Raw genomic sequence first — 22,652 nt, forward strand, 5'->3', positions numbered from 1 at the left:
TGCATCAGCAGCTACAGCAGTGCTTCTCAATCCTGTCCTGAACCCCTCACCACTGCACAGTTTGGATCAGACACACCCAACTCAAGTACTAATGAACTGATGAGCTGAATCAGGTGTGTTAAATGAGGGAGACATACAAAATGTGCAATCTGGACACAAATGAATTCATTATGATCAATGTATCACTTATTATTGTAAAACTGTGGTAAAACATCAATGCTTTGGTTTTAAATCTTTAAGTGAACAATAAAAATGCCAACAAACGGCCACTTTTATCATGTTCATTTTGTGATCTTGTTATTGTTTTATTTCCGAGTTGTTTTCTGATAAAACTTCCATGTGTTGGTGAAATGATGGTTTGTGTGATGTTGATCCAGAGAGGAGTGTTATGGGCGGGTTTTAGTGAAGATCTGCGGTGCTTCTGGAAACACAGCACTGTTTTGGGCTCGGGGCTGATTTGGACATGAGGTCCAGTGACTGTTATAAGAAATGTTCATTTCCGGGGAAGGGAAATATCGTTCTTACTCTACAGTTCTACTCAGAGCATGTAGCCAAAATCTGCATGATCAGGGACTCCAGCATATGAACATGAACTAGAAACAACTATAGGTGTGACACGAACAAGACTTTATTAACTAAACACTTAAATTATTCTAACATACAAACACATACATGTAATTTAGCGATGGATAGAGAGCTGAAGCAGAATAGCATGTAATAACATCAGTGTGATGGTGTAAAATAAGCCCAGAGTTTCTTTATTTAAATTTTCCATAACAACAAAATATAACATACAATTACAAAACATATACATATACTTATATAACCTCCATATATATATTTTGCTAATAAAAGGATCCACACAACAAATAACAAAAGAATAAAATTAATACTAGAAAAAAAAAAAAACATAACAATAATAATAATAACAACAACAAGATGGTAAGACAAGCAAATAGTACAAAAAAAAATTCTTTACAAAATAAAATCACAGGTACAAAAAGGTACTAAACATACTCAGCACAGCCGACATATCCCTAAAGTAGGGTACCGGTCTATATACTGGGGGAGGAAAAGAATTACTACCAGAGGAGATGTATAGTCAGGTGAATGAGGGCCTTTCATTTTACTACATATCCTAGGAAAGGTCCCCAAATTCTGTTGAAATTATCAGAGGATCCCTTCATTGTGTGTCTGATTTTTTCTAGTTTAATAAAATGGAAAATATCTTTAATCCATAAAGAATGAGTAGGAGGTTTAGCCGATTTCCAGTTTAATAAAATTAAACGCCATGCCAGCAGTGTGACAAAGGCTACGAAGTCAGACTTATATTTGGGCATATCAAGAGAAGGGGAAAGAGTACCAAATAAAGCAGTCAAAGCCAGAGGTTCAATATGATTTGTAAGAACTTCAGATAATGTTTTAAAGATTTGGGACCAATAATTTTGTAGAGAGGGACAGGACCAAAACATGTGTGCAGTAGTTGCATGGGCCCGGTGACAGCGGTCACATGTGGGATCCACTTCAGGATATATTTTTGAAAGTCTAACTTTGGTCCAGTGGGTACGGTGGAGAATTTTAAACTGAATCAGAGCATGTCTGGCACAAAAAGATGAAGAGTGCACACACCGTAGAATCTTTTCCCACTGTTCTTCTGAAATATTTTCTCCTATGCCCTCCTCCCACTGAGATTTAATAGTTGCAAGTGGGCATTCACGCAAAGTGCAAACTGCATTATAAAGATATGAGATCATACCCTTCATAATATGTGTGGGCTTTGGAAAAAAAAGTCAATAGGAGTAGTTCTAGGGAGATTAGGAAATTGAGGGTGCATGGGGCATGTGGGCATGTAATAAGGCTGTCAGTGAAGTGGGCATGCATGAAGTAGCCTCCATATTAAACCATCCAGATGAATCCTGAGATTGATCCTGATTTAACCAGCATTGCATGACTCTGAGATTTGAAGCCCGATAATAAAATTGTAAATTAGGTAGAGCCATACACCCAAGTATTTTGGGTCTCTGAAAGAATATCTTACGAATTTTGGGTATCTTTTTATTCCAGATAAACCCTAGGATCAGGGAATCAATTTTACGAAAAAAGTGTTGAGGCAGGAAAATAGGTTTACACTGAAAATAATAGGAGAATTTTGGAAGGATATTCATTTTAACTGAATTAATTCTTCCAGCCAAGGATAGGGGAAGCAAAGACCAGCGTGCAAAATCTTTCTCCATCTGGAGTAATAAATTAGCAAAGTTAAATTTAAAAAGATCTTTGAATTTATCCGTTATGCAGACTCCAAGATAAGTAAATCTATGGTGTGCAATCATAAATGGAAAATTACTAAAGGATAGTCCCTAGCTGCAGAATTCAGTGGAAAAATTTCACTTTTGTTCAGATTTAATTTGTAACCAGAAATTATTCCGAATGATTTCAAAATATTAAGAGCTGCCGGTATCGACCTAGCCAAATCAGAAATATAAAGGAGGAGATCATCCGCATACAAAGACACTTTTTGCTCTGTACCCATTCTTTTTATGCCTTCTATAGATGAATCAAACCACAGTGCAATAGCAAGGGGTTCGATAGCGATGGCAAAGAGGAGTGGACTCAAGGGACATCCCTGGCAAGTCGACCGGTGGAGGGAAAAATAGTCAGAACGGGTATTGTCGGTTCTGACAGATGCTTGGGGGGCAGAATATAATAACCTCACCCAAGAAATAAATTCATCACCAAAGCCAAATTTCTCTAGAGTGTAAAAGAGATATTTCCACTCCACCCGGACAAAAGCTTTCTCTGCATTTAATGAAATTATTGCCTCCAGGACAGAAGAAGAAGAGGGATTATATACAATGTTGAACAGTTTTCTAATATTAAAAAATGAATGTCTGTCTGCTCTGGAGAAATTATGGTTGGTAGCACGAATTCTAGCCGTAAAGCCAGCAACTTAGACAAGAGTTTAAAGTTAACATTAAGAAGGCTGATCGGCCGATAAGAAGTGCAATGCAAGGGATCTTTATTTTTCTTTAAAATTAGAGAAATAGAGGCCTGATTAAGTGTTTGGGGAAGCTTGAGCGAAACAAATGAATCAAAATACATTTCATTCCAGAGTTTCTTTAGGCTGAACTAAAATGAATTTGGCACAATGTGGTAAATGACCGTGGTGTAATCCGAGTGAATCTCCTCGTTGCTGAAGGCGAGAGCAGCGTCACTGAGAGACTCTTCATGCTTCTGGAAACTGACAGCAGTGAACAGGAGCCCATCAGAGGGGATTGTGGGTAATTGTGCTGGAGTCGATGAAACGATGCCTGTGTGAATGAGCAGTGAAAGTGTGAGGTTAATCTGTGTGTGTATTTCTGAACAGCAGAGGGAGACAAACTCAGATTTATTAAAAATGCAGTAGCTTGAGTGTCTCACCGTGTTTACGGTTGTATTTTATTTTGAGCAACACGAGCGCTAAACACACAGCCAGCAGGATCAAACCCACAGAAACAGCAACTATCAGAGAAGAGCCTGAAATCAAGCAAAGAGATTGTCACAGAGAAACAAGGTGATCACATGACATTCATCTACAAGCATTCATACACATGCTGTACATCTGACACTCATCTTTATAGCTGTGTCATGTGATCACTTTCAACTCAAACTGAGAAATGGATCTGTTGGATCTTACCAGGATTTTCTTTGTCCTGGGATGTTTCTCTTTCAGTGTCAGATGATGGTGTTTATGAATATACACAATCATTAATGGTTTAATTAGAGGAACAAATTCTGTCAAGAAATCAAATCTTCCTGAGAGATCTTGAGGGATTTGGCACCCTGTACTGCCATGCGTTTCACTATTTATTTTGTATTGTGTGTGTGTGTCTGGGGGGGTTGGTGTTTATTCTACCCAAAATTAGACATCTGCCCAACTTTGGTGCTTGATGTCAAACAGACGTTGAGTTAAGATGTCAACCCGATTTTCAACCAATATCTGACATCTGACCAAAGTCTTCCTGACAATACATTGACTTCCAGTGACCTCTCTGTGACCTCTCTACAAACATTAGGTTTAGAGGTCAACCCCATTTTTTTTTCAACCAAAATTCAACGTCTGACCAACCGAGTCTACATCCTGTGCCTGCTGGATCTGTAAGAAATGCTTTCTTTCAGCTGGTGTGAACATGACCGTTCATCAGACTTTACTACAGCGTGCTGCTTTAAAGAGACAGTACATCCAAAACTGATTACATTGAAAACATCTGTAGAAAGTTGGGCTGCACAATAATATATTTTATACATATTTTATCAGGATTATGATTTCTGCTTCTCTAAAAGTAATTGCTCTGATTTTGGCCCATTGGTTAAACTTTATAAGACATTGGTACCAAGCCTTCACAAGCTCTCATGTGTGCGGTTGCCAGATGTCAAGAGTTTAAATCCCCCAAACATTTTCTCTTAAAAAGGATACATGTCATGTCTGAGTTTTACTTTATGTTTGCAATCTGGCAACCATGTGCACATGCTCTCTACACTGGGAAATTACTGCTGATCTGAAAACATTGATAAACATGTGAGTTTATCGATCTTCATTGAGATATTCTGCTCAAATGAAGGTGCTGAATAGTTGCTGAATAAATGCACTTACTTGCCTCTGTGTGACTATAGAGAGAAAAACATTAACATCATTTGAAATCACTATTAGGAATTTCACTGTTTTAGGTTTTGAGAGAAACTCCTTATGGTTTTACCAGTTTAGTACGGAAGAGGATTAGGGCCAAGCAATAATAAAAAAATAAAAACTATCTCGAGATTAAAGTTCAATTTCGAGAAAAAAGTCTAAATAAAATGTTGAGAATAATCTTGTTAAATTACAAGAAAAAAGTCATTAAATTACGAGAACAAATTCGTTAAATTATGAGAAAAATGTCGTTAAATTGAGAAAAAAGTTGAGATAAAATGTTGAGAATAAATTCATTACATTACGAGAAAAAAGTCATTAAATTACAAGAACAAATTCATTAAATTACGAGAATAAATTCGTTAAATTATGAAAAAAAAAAGTTGTTAAATTATGTGAAAAAAAGGACAAATAAAATGTTGAGAGTAACACACTCGATGTCCAATCCAAGTCCAATCCAACAGTCCAGTAACTGGCTATTACTTTAGGGTCGTTGTTGGTTGTGTACGCCTCCATCCATAGAATAAAACGACTGTAACCATCTATACATCATTAATGGCAATGCTGTATGGTTTTAGTTTGTCATAGCTGTCCATATGCCAGAGTGCATTTGGGCCAGTGCAGCTGTACTGGCGTCTTCTCAAGCGTCTCCTTTGTCGACATTCCACACCTTCAGGATCAACAAGTTTAATAATGCGTCTAATGGTATCCTGGGAAACCACGAAACCTCGATGAATCGCGATAACCTTGCATTTGTCCACTAGTTGTTATTTCATGCTGGACAAAAGCGAGTACATCACGCAAATTGGACTGTTTTTTTCTTCTAAAAAGACCCAGTCGCTTGCAAATTATCTTTTGAAGTTCGTTATAATTAGCTAAAGCTGATAGAATTTCTTTGTTACTGAAAGAAAGTCTAAAATAAAGCTTCACTAAGTCATCCAACTCTGTCATGTCCTCTATGCAACGAACACGACACTCTTCCGTATGACACACATCGAGTGTGTTACACTCATTTTTTTTGTCCTTTTTTTCACATAATTTAACAACATTTTTCTCATAATTTAACAAATTTGTTCTTGTAATTTAATGAGTTTATTCTCAACATTTTATCTCAACGCTTTTCTCGATATTTAACGAGTTTTTTCTTGTTTATTCACAACATTTTATTCCGACTTTTTTTTCCCTCGAAATTTAACAACTTTAATCTCAAAATGGCTTTATTTTTTTTATTATTGCTTGGCCCTAATCCTCTTCCGCAGTTTAGAGTGTGTTAATGTATATGATATAATAAATAAGATAATTTGCGCTTACTTGAAAGTGCAATAATTGTGAATAAATTTAAAAAGACATTTCTCAAATTACAACAATCGAGACAAATTATTGCAATTATAATTTTTAAGCAAAAAACAATTGTTATCATGAGTTTAATTAATATTTTACCTCTGATCACATGTAGATGAACTTCAGTGAATATGTACGACCCAGAACTCTCCTCTGCGCACCAGTATTTCCCAGAATCCTCTTCTGTCAGGTCGGTGATGTTCACAGTAAAGACTCCAGCTGAGGTTTCATCAGTCAGAGAGAATCGCCCATTTGTTCTCTTATTCGATGAAACACGAACTCCGTCTCGCACACAGATGTTCGGCTGATCTCCTCTGCAGAAAATCCTCATGTGATTCCTGATGAACTTACAGCTGATGGACACTGATCCTCCGACAGACGCTTCACGAGTGACCGCTGAAGAGAGAAAATATGAGTATGAGAACAGAATGATCAGAAACATTGAGATTTTCTCCAGAAACCCCCTCACCATCTTTCATGACGATCATGAGTTCAGTGTGAAGATTAAACTCATCTCTCACTGCACACCAGTATATCCCAGCATCCTCTGCTCTCAGCTCACTCAAGGTCACAGTGAAGAGATTGAGTTTAGGCTCATCCTTTGCTGAAATCTTTGTTTTATTCTCATGGGATTCATCTGATCGAATGATATTTTGAGCATCTTCAGTGAAACACTTTCCTTTGCAAAGATGCTTTACTTCTCTTGAATGTTTTGCATTATAAGGGCATTTGATCTCTGATGAATCTCCTTCACGTCCGACCACTGGAGGCATTAATAGTCAAAGAGAATGAAAGTGTTTATATCCTGCAATGAATGCACATGTTATCTGGTTTATGGTGACTGTACGTACTGGTCACAGTGAGGTGATGTTGATTGGTGAGAGAGACAGAAGTCAGATGTGTGTCTCTGGTTTCTGCTCCACACCAGTAAACTCCAGCATCTCTCTCGCTCACATTACTGATGATCGCTGTAAAAACTCCTGCTGAACTGACAGAAAACTCAAAGCGTTTCTGCTCTGATGAACTGATGCTCTCACATATCTTCTGCTCGTTCTCTCTGCAGATGTGTTTGAAGGTCTCGCCGTGTTTCTCAGGGAAATCGCAGGTGAGATTCACACTTTCACCAATAACAGCAGATGCTTTACTTGATGCACGAAAATGATCAACTATACATACAAAAACAATGAAAAATATATAATATCAAAGGTATCTAGCAATACAACTGCTAGAAAGTATCTGATGAAGCTCCCGACAGAATCTCTTTACCTTGATTTACTGTCAGTGTGACGTCAGTGAACAGATCATCATCAGCGATATTCACTCCACACCTGTACGTTCCTTCATCAGCCGCTGTTAAATCACTGATAAAAACCTTCAGAAGTCCTTCACTGGAATCATCATACATGTGAACTTTATCATGACGGACCCATTGATTCTGTTCATCAACAATGATCTTCTGTGATGAATCTTTCTGGATGAATTTCTTCTTTTTTCTGAACTCTTGTAGAAATTTACACGTGATGAAGACTGATTTACTGGAGTAGGCCTGAACCTGGACAGAAGCGTTTCGACCTGAAAACCAATATTTATTTCTTGATTTATTCAGTTATTAAAAGTCAGGAGGGATTAACATTTCTTATTTAGATCTGTAAGTATTTTTTTCATTAAACTAAACTCACTATAAACATTCAGCTGAATTTCTTTAATGAAGGATATGTGAGTAATTGATGGATCTGATCCGTATCTCTCCACTCCACATAAATAAACTCCTCCGTCGTCTGCAGAAATGTCTCTAATGGTCACATTAAAATGATCTTCACGACTGTCAGACAGAATGATCTTCTCCTCAGATGATTGTGATGATTGTGAGCTGTTCAGCACATGGACAGGACCCTCTTTCAGTCTGTAGAAGACTTTGGTGTGTGATTTAAACTTATCATCATATTCACAGTGGAAAGAGATTGTTTCTCCAACATACTCATCCAGGATAACAGACGTCCCACAACCAGACTCTGAAAATGATACAACAAAACCTTGTGACATGCACTGACTGAAATATAAAACATCATTAGTATTATTGAAGGTGCACTAGGGAACTTTGGCCTCAGATTTGTTTGTTTTTTTTAGATTTTCAGATTTTTTTTCTTTAGGTTTCTGTACAGTTGTTATTTATAATTTGTTTCAAACAAACAATATAATTCATGTTCACATTAATAAAAACACTGTAAATGTAATGTAAATCGACACGAAATATAGCGTACTTCTTCTTAGCATCTGTTTCCATGGTAACTCCTGCACTCTGTTGAGAATGTCTCTGAACTTACTCCAGCTTTGAACCTGCATACCTCGAGTTAGCAAGGTTTGGGATAATCAACTGAGAGTTGAAGGTAAATGTGACAGAAAGTTAACCTTGCTTTCTGGAAAATCTCTGATCTGTCATTTTTTTGTTAAGACATATTGACAGAAAAATGTCCATTGTGCAAGGCATAAATCCAGAAAATGTTATCTAAACAGACAAGTTACACATAGAAACCCGTCTTGTTTTTTTTCTTCTTACAGATCCCAGCAGGCACCAGATGCAGACTCTGTTGAGCGCCGAAAAAAAAAAAAAAAAACTTTAAAAATTAAAAACCCCTTTAAAAAGGTGACATGCATGGTAGTATATATAGTGAAAAGAAAATGATAAAATTCCTGTCTTCTTATTGAAGATAAAGATATAATCATCATATAATGGTCTGATTTGGCACCCTGTGTATTTTTTTTTTTTTTTTTTTTTTTTTTAAATTGACATTTAGATGTCAACCAGATTTTCATTTTCAATCAAAATTTGTTGTCTGACCAAAGTTGGATTAGTTGGACTTTACATTTATGTACTGTGCCAGCTGGGAAGAAACATGAACGACAATTTTTCCAGCATAATTCAACCCAATAGCTCAAATTATGAATTTTTATTATAAGCTTATGGTTGTGAATCAGGGTAGGGCATGAAAACTGTTTTGAACTTTGATTTACTTTCTCAGTATTTAATTTTTGTTATTTTTTACTCAAAAATCTTCCATAGTGTACCTTAAAAGTACTATAATAAAAAATATAAAGTGTCACACATACCTCTGTTCACCTCTAAATCAACATCATGTTTCCATTTCTGAGTGTTTCCACATGTATATTTCCCATGATCCTCTCTGCTGAGGTTCTTGATAAACACTGTGAAGAATCTGCTGTTTTCATCATCATACAGAACGAATCTCCCGTTATAATCCCAGCGGTTCTGAAGCTTGGAACTGATGCCCACTTTACAGTTCCTGTCTCTGCAGAAATACTTCCCTTTATGCTGATCATTCTGATTCTTGTACAAACACTTGAACATCAAACTCCCTCCAGCGCATCCAAACACACTGAAACAAAGTTCCTGACCTGCCAAACACAAGTTCATTTGCTCTGGGTTATTATATATCATCAATCTAGATCATATAATATATTATTTGACCCAGACTGACCAGTGAAGAACTGACCTGAGATCAGGCAGAGAGTGATGAAGATGAAGATGATGATGGCAGCCCTCATTCCAGATTGACTTCAGTCTCGCAGATATCCAGAGAAAGAGTCGTATCAGATCACACATAAATGTACGCACATCTTCCATCGATTGTTCTCACACCTCTGCTTCCTTATTCTCTATAACTGTTCCACCCATCTGCACCACTAACAGGGTGGTACGTGTGGTGAAATGTGTGAAAGACATGCAGAGAAACATATAGAAGCAGATGACACATCACTAAAATGAGTGACACAGAAGTCTCTGTCCTTAAAACACAAATGCAAAGCAAACAAAAACTGATCTGAAACGATGAGTGATGATGGTGCTCAAGATTACAAACAGCACAGCATGAAAAACACTGAGAAAAACTAGATTATGAGAACCGGTAGAGGCCTGTAGTCGTCACTGGGGGAATCAGAGAAGAATTGACATGAGGAAAAAAAATACTTTCTATAGTCTTAAAGTCAGCATGGACTGAAAATTCAGCCTGTTTTCTAAAAGCACATTATTGTAAATGATTCACACTAATAATTTAGGACTTGCACAATATAGTTGAGATGAAAAACTAAATGCCAATGATCAGCAGCATGTCACCATAAACTGTACTCTATAAAGGGTTCACATAAACCCCAGAGTCTTTCTCAGGAAGACAGGGAAGTAACTCGTCAGCTTTTATGATTTTCATGATGAATGCAGGATGAAGCTGTACACCCTTCAGCTGTCTTTGTGTGTGTGTGTTTATATTAATATACTGATGTGTCATCTGTAGTGTTGGGCGTCAGCCTGTGAGATCGCTGGAAATGAGAATCTTTTACTATCATTTGGTGATGGTGGGTGATGAAGAAAAATGTCACATTGCATAGAAGTATTTCACCCAAAAGGCAAGCCTGTGGAAACTGCATGCAATTTGCAAACTTTGCACGAGAGCCGATGAAGGAGTCTCTACAGTTAAAGCGAAAGCTTCTTTTAGCATCAGACGCTGCATTAACAGCACACTAATTCTCTCAGACGCTTTGAGATCTGAATCTACCTCAGTGCTGATAATGGGAGATATCTTAATGTACTGGCTTAATATTTCTCTTGTGAACCATACAATAAAGATCGTGAAAAATAGAAGAATACAAGCACTCTTGACACTCTGTGAATAGATCACCTTCTAGTTTTGTAGTCTGTTTTAAAAACATTTTCACTGAGGAGTCTTCAATCCTCATATGCACGTCTGTGTGGTTGTGTGGTTATGGTGATGAATACACGATACTATCTTCTTATTAGCATAATGTTTCTCTGCACGTCTTTCACACATTTCACCACACTCACCGCCCTGTTAGTGGTGCAGATGGGTGGAACCATTATAGAGAATAAGGAAGCAGAGACATGAGAAAGATCAAAAGAGGATGTGTGTACTTCTGATGATGGTCACATTCTTACATCATATTCAAGGAATACTTGATCAGTTCTTGCTGTTGCTGGATTGTGATCGGATTCGTTTTCTCTCTGGATTGACTGAAGTCAATCTGGAATGAGGGCTGCCATCTTCATCTTCATCTTCATCACTCTCTGCCTGATCTCAGGTCAGTTCTTTACTGGTCAGTCTGGCTCAAATAACATATTATATGATGTAGATTGATGATCTATAATAACCCAGAGCAAATGAACTTGTGTTTGGCAGGTCAGGTAGTTTGTTTCAAGGTGATTGGATGCGCTGGAGGGAGTTTGATGTTCAAGTGCACATACAAGAACCAGAATGATCAGCATGAAGGGAAGTATTTCTGCAGAGACGAGAACTGTAAAGTGGGCATCAGTTCTAAACTTCAGAACCGCTGGGATTATAACGGAAGATTCGCTCTGTATGATGATGAAAACAGCAGATTCTTCACAGTGTTTTTTAAGAACCTCAGCAGAGAGGATCATGGGAAATATACATGTGGAAACACTCAGAAATGGAGTCGTGATGTTGATTTAGAGGTGAAGAAAGGTACGTGTGATACTTTATAACTTACTACAGCAATTATTTTATTATAGTACTATAAAAGGTGCACTAGAAGATTTGAGTAAAAATGATCAAAAATTAATTACTGAGCACATAAATCGATGGACAAAACAGCTTCCATGCCTTGCACTGATTCACAACGGTAAATTTATTATAATAATTCATAATTTGAGCTGTCAGGTCAGATTATGCATTATGAAAATGTCAGTTTTATGTCATTCATCTTTGCATGTTCATGTCCTTCCTGTAATGTAACGATCGGCCCTATCGGTCGATTTTACATTGATTAAAATGGGGTCAGATTATGCTGTGTGAGAGGTGACGAGTGTTTTAAAAGACAAGACAGACAACAGAAATGAATAAATAAAGTGTATTTACAATATTCACAAGGAACTTAAAACAACACAATAAAACTAGAATAACTTAGGCTGTTAAAAGTTTGGAGTCCGTTTGCACCATACCATAAAACAGTCCATAAGAATCTTAGTGTGATGCAATGTGAGAGTGTCCACCGGTGTATATACAAAGTCCTCAGAAGTGATAATCCAATAAAAAAGTGATGTGGTTTGCTGGAAAGGTAAGTCCGTAAAATGTAACTCCACAGTCCAGCTAGCACGTGATCACATTGGAAATGAGGGATTGATTGTTTGCCATGCTGCCTCCTTTATGGTGGCTTACTTCCTGGTTCCTGTCATGTGATCAGTCACATGACAGGCAGATCCTTACACAATTAAAGTCATACACACATTAAATAGATAAGAGGAATAAAATGGACTATAAAAAACATGTAAACCAATTAAAACTCTATTATACATAAAATCATTGTAATAAGAGCGGTAAAATATATTTTATGTGACAGTGTCACAGTAAAAAGAAAACAGACTATATGTAAATTACTTGTTCAGATGATATTTTTAGGATATTTTCCTTATAAGCTGTATATTTTCTGTCAATATGTCTTGACAACAGATCACAGGCAACCTTAAATACCTATAAACAACCAAAACCTATGAAAAAAATAAATAAAAAGAACTTGCAGATTTGTGTTTCAAACAGAGATGGTGATAGAGAGGCCAAACTTCCCTAGTGCACCTTTAATAACACTAGGCCTGGTTTCACAGACAGGGCTTAAAGGATTAGTTCACTTTTAAATAAACTTTTTCTGATAATTTACTCACCCCCATGTCATCCAAGATGTCCATGTCTTTCTTCAGTCAAAAAGAAATTAAAGTTTTTGATGAAAACATTCCAGGATTTTTCTCCTTATAGTAGACTTGAATGGGCACCAAACGATTGAAGGTCAAAATTAGTTTCACTGCAGCTTCAAATTGTTCTACACGATCCCAGATCTTAGCAGCGTCTACACTGCTGGAATTCTAATAGAGGAGATGAAGAAGAGAGCTAGTTCAAGATGAGCATTTCTGGTTAAAACTTATATAATTTTCAATTTTTTTCAGAAAATGAGCAATGGTTTCACTAGATAAGACCCTTATTTCTTATCTGGGATCATGTAGAACAATTTGAAGCTGAAGTGAAACCTGGAATGTTTTCATCAAAAACTTTAATTTCTTTTCAACTGAAGAAAGAAAGACATGGACGTCTTGGATGACATGGGGGTGAGTAAATTATCAGGAAAAGTTTATTTAAAAGTGAACTAATCCTTTAAGCCCAGGATACACTACACTGAATTCAAAGAACTAGCAGTGAGAAAAAACAACAGTGTTTCAGTCTCACGTCGGCTGCGTGAAACAGCCGACTAGCATGTGTGTTCTGAGCCTGTGTGTAAGGAACAAACTGTCTATACCAGCAGGTATCAATAGTCGATATTTGTCATTCAAAAGGAAAACAAGGTACAGTATATACACAGATACAGTGGCGTGCACAGAGTACCACAAGGGCAGAGGCACAATCTCTGACTACTGAGAGCCGTTATAATGCTTAGTTTTTACCATTTAAGGAGCAATAATATTTACATTTGTTGTTTCAACAACCAGATGCATTTTGTACAGGTTCATCTGGAATGCAATAAAATCCCCTCTCTTTCTGTATTTTCACAACTGGATAGCTGTCCGATCAAACTAAAGAAGTGATAAGGTATGCATGAACACGTGCATCACAGTAATTTTGTTTAGTAGGACTCAATATACTTGATTGAATGAACAGCGGAGGAAGCTGTAAGCTGTCAGTCAGTATCTTGAGTGTGATGTGCCGCGGTCGCGATAATGGTTTATCAGAGCCACACACTTTCAATGACTTGTGCAGTTTAAGTCTTACACTTTAATAGTATTTATAACTCTTAACTTAATAAAACAAGCTGTGTTACTATGAGGAAAGTGTAAGCAAGTATGAGGTACTTTTCCAGTCAACACATGAGATAATGCGATGATCACAGGGAGAGTAATATGTGAGCTCATTGTCAAAATGTTGAGCAGGTTGAGAGGAGGCAGTTCAAACATCAGTCACTGTGGGGCATTCTACTTCCTGTTTCTCAGTGATATCACAGAGTGTCACATGGTGAGCTCACAGTATGAGTGCATCGCATCATGGTTTACTCTTGTAATACAAGTTGGAAGCTGGTTATTTTACTTTATATATTTTTAAATATGGATATTTTTCATACAAAAACCCATTGCTTCACTTCAGAAGGTCTTTATTAACACCCTGGAGTCTTATGGATTACTTTATGATGGATGGATGCACTTTGTTGGGGCTTCAAAATCTGGCCCCACATTCAGCCAAAAGCCAGAATATTATGAAATAAATCTCTGATTGTGTTTGTCTGAAAGAAGATAGACATATTAACCTAGGCTGGCTTGAGGATGAGTATTCTTTTGGGTGAACTATCCCTTTAAGCTTTGTCTGTGAAAACGGGGGATAATATTTTATATTTCAGTGCATGTCACAAGGTTTTGTTGTATCATTTTCAGAGTCTTGTGGGACGTCTGTTATACGGGACGAGTATGTTGGACAAACGATCACTTTCCACTGTGAATTTGATCATAAGTTTAAATCACGCACCAAAGTCTTCTACAGACTGAAAGAGGGTCCTGTCCATGTGCTGAACAGCTCACAATCATCACAATCATCTGAGGAGAAGATCATTCTGTCTGACAGTCGTAAAGATCATTTTACTGTGACCATTAGAGACATTTCTGCAGACGACGGAGGAGTTTATTTATGTGGAGTGGAGAGATACGGATCAGATCCATCAATTACTCACATATCCTTCATTAAAGAGATTCAGCTGAATGTTTACAGTGAGTTTAGATTATTTTAATGAAAAAAAATCCTTACAGATCTAAATAAGAAAAGAAATTCCCTCCTGACTTTTAATAATTTAACAAATCAACACATAAATCAAATTTTTCAGGTGGAATCGCTTCTGTCCAGGTTCAGGCCTACTCCAGTAAATCAGTCTTCATCACGTGTAAATTTCCACAAAAGTTCAGAAGAAACAAGAAATTCATCCAGAAAGATTCATCACAGAAGATTATTGTTGATGAACAGAATCAATGGGTCCATCATGATCAAGTTCACATGTATGATGATTCCAGTGAAGGACTTCTGAAGGTTTTTATCAGGGATTTAAACCTAGATGATGAAAGGACATATAAGTGTGGAGTAAATATCTCTGATCTTTTAACTGAGGTTAAACTTTCAGTAAATCAAGGTAAAGAGATTCTGTCGGGAGATTCATCTGACACTTTCTAGCAGTTGTATTGCTAGATACCTTTGATATTATATATTTTTCATTGTTTTTGTGTATAGTTGATCATTTTCGTGCATCAAGTAAAGCATCTGCTGTTATTGGTGGAAGTGTGAATCTCACCTGCGATTTCCCTGAGAAACACGGCGAGACCTTCAAACACATCTGCAGAGAGAACGAGCAGAAGATATGTGAGAGCATCAGTTCATCAGAGCAGAAACGCTTTGAGTTTTCTGTCAGTTCAGCAGGAGTTTTTACAGTGATCATCAGTAATGTGAGCGAGAGAGATGCTGGAGTTTACTGGTGTGGAGCAGAAACCAGAGACACACATCTGACTTCTGTCTCTCTCACCAATCAACATCAACTCACTGTGACCAGTACGTACAGTCACCATAAACCAGATAACATGTGCATTCATTGCAGGATATAAACACTTTCATTCTCTTTGACTATTAGTGCCTCCAGTGGTCGGACGTGAAGGAGATTCATCAGAGATCAAATGCCCTTATAATGAAAAACATTCAAGAGAAGTAAAGCATCTTTGCAAAAGAAAGTGTTTCACTGAAGGTGCTCAAAAAATAATTAAATCAGATGAATCCCATGTTAATAAAAAGATTTCAGTAAAGGATGATCGTGAACTCAATCTCTTCACTGTGACCTTGAGTGAGCTGAGAGCAGAGGATGCTGGGATATACTGGTGTGCAGTGAGAGATGAGTTTAATCTTCACACTGAACTCATGATCGTCATGAAAGATGGTGAGGGGGTTTCTGGAGAAAATCTCAATGTTTCTGATCATTCTGTTCTCATACTCATATTTTCTCTCTTCAGCGGTCACTCGTGAAGCGTCTGTCGGAGGATCAGTGTCCATCAGCTGTCAGTTCTTCAGGAATCACAAGAGTCTCCAGAGGTCGTTTTGCAGAGGAGATCAGCCGAACATCTGTGTCCGAGATGGAGTTCGTGTTTCATCGAATACGAGAACAAATGGCCGATTCTCTCTGACTGATGAAACCTCAGCTGGAGTCTTTACTGTGAACATCACCGATCTGACAGAAGAGGATTCTGGGAAATACTGGTGCGCAGAGGAGAGTTCTGGGTCATTCATATTCACTGAAGTTCATCTACATGTGAACAGAGGTAAAATACTCTTTCATTAAAAGGATCGTTCACCAAGAAATTAAAATTAGCTTCTTCAAATGACCACAAAAGAAGATATTTTGTTTCATCCATGCAATGAAAGTCAATGGGGTCCAATGCTGTTTGGTTTTCAAATATTCTTCAAAATATTTTTATGTTGTGAAGAAATAAAGTCACACAGGTTTGAATTAGTGACAAAAAATATAGATATTTCGATTTGTATCAATACTGAAATAACTGAAATGTTTCCAGTGCTCCTTTTCTGCAGTATCGATATACCGATACCATCTGCGTGTTGTTGCTCTCTCTTCTCTCTGACGGCAAAATTACACACACCCGCCTCCTCTCATTCACTCTGCATGTCGTGAAGCAAGCAGAGCAAAGTGAGCATTTTCAGTTCATTTCAACTCATTCACTCTGGTTAAATAGTGCTTGTATTGTGCATAATTCCAGTCATTTCAAAAGTTTCACGCTCACACCAAAAGCATGCAACACTGATCTATAAGTGTTGTGCACATAAAGCCGCCTCTCAAACAGCTCGCAAGTACAAAATTTAGCTATTTTTTTGTGGCTTATTGTGATTAAATGGTCAAATACATACAAAATAGTCAAAAAGCCTGTCTTGCTGAGTATTTGGGTAAAAACAGTCCGTTTTGTATTGTGTATGGTTGAAAAAGAATGAACCCATGTTGTGTAACAGTATATAATTTAGGATCTGTGCATAAACATAAACTTAAAGTGACAGCAGCTTAATAAACCTGCTGTGATCTGTCAATGTTAATTAAAAAACAAAAGCCAGAGAAAATCACTTGCTGCATTATTTATTACAATAAAAAACTATCCAGTGTTATTTTACATTTGATTATTTCCATTTCTTTTGTATTTCTTACCCAAATACTACTGTTACACCAACCTGAAAAACTGTTTCATTTGTCTCTTTATTTATTTATTTATTTATTGTAAACCTAGTTCAATGATTCAAAAAATTACAGCACCATTTCTGGTTTTCTACAGATATTTTTCTTTCAGTGTGATCATTTTTAGATGTACTGCCACCTTAAAGCAACATGTTGTGGTAAAGTCCGCCACTTCAGAGTTATTTTCAGCTGAAAACCACAGACAACAGGAAGCATCAAAAATCCTCTGTATTTAAATAGAACGAGCTGCTGCTTCTGTTTTAGATTTTAGTTTAGGAATGTGCAGAAAAAAAGTCCTTTCCAAGAAAAGTCTGTTCACTCGACAGCCATATTTGCAATGCTTCCGGGCAGCTATTTCAGGCATTCAAGACCAACTCCTATTTACCTGAATGGGGAATACTTAAATCTCAAAAACTGCTTTCTGAAGTAACATTTAAAAACATTTCAAATCAGCAACTAAATCAGCATGAACGTTCTCACAAATGTTGTTACTTATGCTCAAATGACGTTAAAAAGCTTATTTTTTCAGGCTGGAATAGCCAATGCGCAGTCATTAGCATGAGACTGTTTCTATGGCAACCAGAGCATCAAATGGCAGCAGTGACATTGACTTTATGAATTAGCGAATGGCTCTTTTATTTAGAAGGCGGGACTTATTCTGCCATATTGTGCATTATACTTGCTCCCATTCATAGTAATATGCACCGTCTTAGCATTATCTTAAGTCTTTTCCATACAATGTAAATACACATAATTGATCTAAACTCAAATCGTTGTGCATGGAAAAGCTCTTCAGTGTTTGCACATTTTCAAATGGGTCTGAATATAGTTGTGTCCCAAATGATGCACCATACACCATATGCATTTATGCAGTATGTACTCAACCATGAAGCGTATGAATTTTTTAAGGTTATTTTGTAAATCAGCAGGATTCTGATAATCTGACACCAAAAGAGAAAAGTCTGGTAAGATCCAACAATTCTGTTTCTCAGTTTGAGTTGAAGTGATCACATGATACAGCTATAAAGATGAGTGTCAGATGTACAGCATGTGTATGAATGCTTGTAGATGAATGTCATGTGATCACCTTGTTTCTCTGTGACAATCTCTTTGTGTGATTTCAGGCTCTTCTATGATAGTTGCTGTTTCTGTGGGTTTGATCCTGCTGGCTGTGTGTTTAGCGCTCGTGTTGCTCAAAATAAAATACAACCGTAAACACGGTGAGACACTCACACACACACACACACACACACACACACACACACACACACACACACACACTTAGACACACACGCTACTGCATGTTTAGTAAATCTGAGTATGTTGCCCTCTGCTGTTCAGAAATACACATGCAGTTAAAATCATCTTGTCTTTTCTCAGTCTCAGATGTTGCTCTTGTTCACACAGGAATCATTTCATCATCAGACAGAAGAGAGACAGGAGATCGTGATATGGTGAGTTTTAGAGCTGATCTGTGCTTCAATATGTGAAAATGATATGCTGTACCTTTGAACAGAGGCGGTCTGTGCAATTCAGAGTTATAATGTCGTGTTGAACTGACATCTTGGACCGCAGGAATGATTTATCACCAGCACAAGATGTAAATAGAGAGAAATGAAATGATGGGGAAAAAATTTAAAGAAACTAAAAGTGCCAGTAGTTGGCGGTAAATCATTAGCCACTTTTCCACTGTCGGGCCAGTGCGAGTCATGGCTAACAGCGTGCCAGACAGGGCCAGAAGCCTTAGACCTGAAGCACTGAGGCCAAAATCAAGTTCTGTTTCCACTGTCGGGTCTGTAGGCCCATAGCGCGACCCTAAAACCCACCCTTCACACACCTCCATAGAACAACATCACACAACCTCACCAATTCACCAGCTGACTGAAGACTAGCTAGATCACAAAATGAGCATGACAGAAGTGAAGGTTTGGTCTTTATTTTAATGATTTTTGACCAGTGTTTTACAATAAAAAATGCTACAGTGACAGTAATTTATTCATTTGTGTCAGGAGTTGAAGACACCGAATGATAAAGAGCAGAATCACTGAAGGAAACAGAAATACAAGAACTACAACTGACTTCAGCCACAGCCTTAGATCAACTGAAAAGACATTAAATCTCTCATGTTACAAACCAGACTGATTTTGCCAATGTTTGATATTTGGCAAGAAAATATTGTTGGTGAAAATCTATTAATAACACGCAACCACGTTTGGTCAGTAATGACATTAGTCAATAACTTTTCTTTATGATAATGGAAGATTTATCACCTGATCATCTTTGTTCATTGCTTCCGTTGCAACAAAATATCTGTTTTTAACAAATTGTTACAAAGTCCACAAACTGACATAAAAAGTAAAGAGTCAAACTGCACAACTAAAGAAACACTGATCACAATAATGGTGACCAAATATTTTTAATAAACATTTCATTTAGACAATTATTTTTCAATAAAACACTGACACCTAAATCTTTGTGTGCAACAGAGGGAGCTAACAAGATGAAAAGAGGAGTTATATGCGTTAACCTGAGTGCTTTTTTATTTGTAACATATGTGGATGCATTAGTCCGCTATCAACAAAGGCACAGGGAAGAGACAGATAAAAGATGAAACCAAATAAATACATGATTATTATCATATATGAAGTTCTTTAAGGAGTCTCTGGTATTTTCCATAAACATGTATATTTGTTATGACATTGGTTAGCATAAGTAGCCTTTAAAATTGAAGTAAATATATTTCTGCTCCATACGGTGAACAGAATCCTCATCTGATCACAATCTGAAGATATTTCAAACACTCGCTGGTGTCTGAAAGTAAGTTTTAAACTGAAAATGGGTAAAAATGTCTTAAGAGTTGAAGTTAGCTGGTAGCCTGATATAATAACATGGGAAATGAGCAGCGGTGTTGACCATCTCCTGACTCAACTCCGCCTTTGTTCATGACCACTCCTCAAGCCCCAGTTGACCCGCTTTAGACCAACTTATTTGGTGGGCCAAAAACCCCTGGCCGTTGGCCCTGAGGAAGCCCCAATGAGGCTCGATCAAACCCTGGAAATGACAGTGGAAACACGACTGTCTTTAGCACGCTCTCTTTTGGCCCGACAGTCGAAACACAACTATTGTCTTAACGAGTCATTCATTCAAACAATCCGTTCAAAACAGCTGATTCATTCATGAAGCAAGTGACTGCGTCTGAAAGCTTGTTGTGTCGCTGCCCTATCAGGCAATGACTAGTGCATGAAAGTACATCACAAAATTGATTTTGGACAGACTGAGGCAGGTTTGCTCCAAGCCCCTGTTCATTTCCGACCCAGGTATGTGTGCGTGGCGTAATGGCGCGGGGCGGGGCTCTTTTTCAAGTGCAAGCAGAGGCTCCTTCTGTCACGAGGCTCATTTCAAGTGAAATGGGTGAATTATATCAAGGCCACTACTGCCTTTGAACTAAGTCTTCATTTTAGGGATTTTGTTTCTTACAGGCTCAAGAAGAGATTCAAGGCTCAGATCCTGCATCAACTCCTCTCGATTCGGCAGCACAGTTACCCACAAACCCCTCTGATGGGCTCCTCTACGCTGCTGTCAGTTTCCAGAAGCGTGAAGAGTCTGGTGTGCACTGTAGCGTCAGTAAGGAGGAGATTCACTCTGATTATGCATCTGTCAAACACAGCATCACGCCAAACTAATATTACCACTGGAGTTTAGTTTTTAATTCAAATCAAGAATCATGTCAGTGACTGAGAATATATTGACTGCAACAATCATTCAGCTTCATTGAGCAAGTCATTGAGCAGTTGGCGACACCTACAGGTCACTGTTGGGAACCGTTAACTTCTGTTGTTGTTTTTTTTGTTGTTGTTGTTTTTTTTTTTGTTGTTTTTTTTATCTTCAATCTTTGTGAGCATCAGTTCATCAGAAGTGAAGCATTATGTTGTGAGCAATAAGCCAATCTGTGATGAGCGCTGCCGTTCGGATCAAGAGAAAGAAAATATCTGTAATAACAATTTATCATTATAAATGTACTTGATCTCATACATGTCAGTGTGTTTTACTGGGATGTGATGTTTATCACGCTGAGAAAAATAAGCCTCATTTACAAGCCTCCTTTGCTAACTTTAATATATTTTAGAAATGTGAAACTGTAAATAGATATTTAAAAATGTAATTACATTACTTAACTAAAAAGTACTGTGAATTGCTAATACTGAGCAGCAGAATATATATATATATATATATATATATATATATATATATATATATATATATATATATATATATATATATATATATTCAAAAGAACAAATAAAAAAAACTGCCTCTGTTTCTAGTAAATTATATTAATGATCATGTTTGTGTTCTGCTTTGAATTATTAATATATGTTTGTATTATTCTCATTTATCAATAAAAAGTTCTGCTCAATAAATGTATATTTATGCAATCCTGCAGCCGTTTTTCATTGATCATTCTGGTATCCAGATATAAAGATGCATTGGAGTGATTTTTCTTGCCTTGGTTTGCTGATTACTTAAATATTAAATTATATTTCACCTATAATTGAAACCAACCATAGATGATTCAACAGATCAACATTCGTCATTTTCACAGAGTCAACAATATTCGTAATATACAATGCCTCGTATTATAAAACTAGATTAGGAAACAAGCTCTAGCAAAGGAGAAAAGAGAGGTGTGTGTGTGTGTGTGTGTGTGTGTGTTTGTGTGGCATTGGTTTAAGTGTGTTGATGGTTAAATGAAAGAGACGTGTTGGTCATCGAACATTAACATTACTTGGTTGGTGTCAAAAAATAACAATAAAAATAAATTACAAGCAAATAGTAAATGCTTGCTCTCTGTCATTATATTGTGGACCATTGGATACCTGATATTTCTTTAAACCAGTAGGTCCTGGACCTGAATGGACTCTATGCCTGGTCACTTCCGTGTTTTTCCTCAGGCAGACTATTTAAATCCGGTGCAGCACCAGAAAACATTCCTTACGCAGAGCTTTCAAAATGACAAAGCAGAAGATGACTTTAGTTTACAAGAACTTCCCCGGATTACTGTAAATGATGTTCATCACATTGTGAGTCTGTCAACTTTGTGTTTTATCTTTGAATGTGTTTAGCATGAACACACAGTGCTCATGCCTGATTAATAGTGTAGAGACCTAGAGGGAACGTCCTAATAGTCCCCTAAACATTCCCAGAACCTCCTGAATGTTCCCTGAAGATTCACAAATAACGTCCCCCAAACCTTAAAAGAACTCCACATCGTGACCGTCTCTGAACGTTACCAGGTGACATCCTTGACATCATCCCCTTGTCAAACAATACTAAACGATTCCAATAAGAAAATTGTACTATT

General features: G+C 37.2%; 2 protein-coding genes and 1 long non-coding RNA gene across 3 annotated transcripts; 1 reads left to right on the top strand and 2 right to left on the bottom strand.

Annotated features, from left to right (window-relative positions):
• Positions 1-2,344: 2,344 nt before the first annotated feature.
• Positions 2,345-3,741, bottom strand: LOC125271191. The gene is made up of 2 exons (XR_007185532.1): positions 3,418-3,741; positions 2,345-3,308 (listed from the first exon to the last, which is right to left on the bottom strand). It is a non-coding gene; the product is annotated as an uncharacterized LOC125271191 (long non-coding RNA).
• A 770-nt stretch (positions 3,742-4,511) lies between these two features.
• LOC125271521 (polymeric immunoglobulin receptor-like) lies at positions 4,512-9,611 on the bottom strand. Its single transcript, XM_048195558.1, has 9 exons — positions 9,517-9,611; positions 9,082-9,418; positions 7,684-8,054; positions 7,271-7,576; positions 6,856-7,170; positions 6,474-6,776; positions 5,975-6,400; positions 4,631-4,644; positions 4,512-4,535 (listed from the first exon to the last, which is right to left on the bottom strand). Exons 1-9 carry the CDS (start codon positions 9,566-9,568, stop codon positions 4,512-4,514), a joined length of 2,148 nt encoding a protein of 715 aa, XP_048051515.1. The 5' UTR covers positions 9,569-9,611.
• Positions 9,612-10,927: 1,316 nt separating this feature from the next.
• On the top strand, positions 10,928-21,496 carry LOC125271097 (polymeric immunoglobulin receptor-like). Its single transcript, XM_048195058.1, has 10 exons — positions 10,928-11,113; positions 11,212-11,517; positions 14,460-14,789; positions 14,903-15,202; positions 15,301-15,615; positions 15,695-15,994; positions 16,068-16,373; positions 18,415-18,510; positions 18,698-18,744; positions 20,770-21,496. The coding sequence occupies exons 1-10, from the start codon at positions 11,062-11,064 to the stop codon at positions 20,971-20,973; spliced, it is 2,256 nt and encodes a 751-aa protein (XP_048051015.1). The 5' UTR covers positions 10,928-11,061; the 3' UTR covers positions 20,974-21,496.
• Positions 21,497-22,652: the final 1,156 nt, after the last annotated feature.

This window comes from Megalobrama amblycephala, linkage group LG7 (genome assembly GCF_018812025.1).
Source record: "Megalobrama amblycephala isolate DHTTF-2021 linkage group LG7, ASM1881202v1, whole genome shotgun sequence".
NCBI lineage: Eukaryota > Metazoa > Chordata > Actinopteri > Cypriniformes > Xenocyprididae > Megalobrama > Megalobrama amblycephala.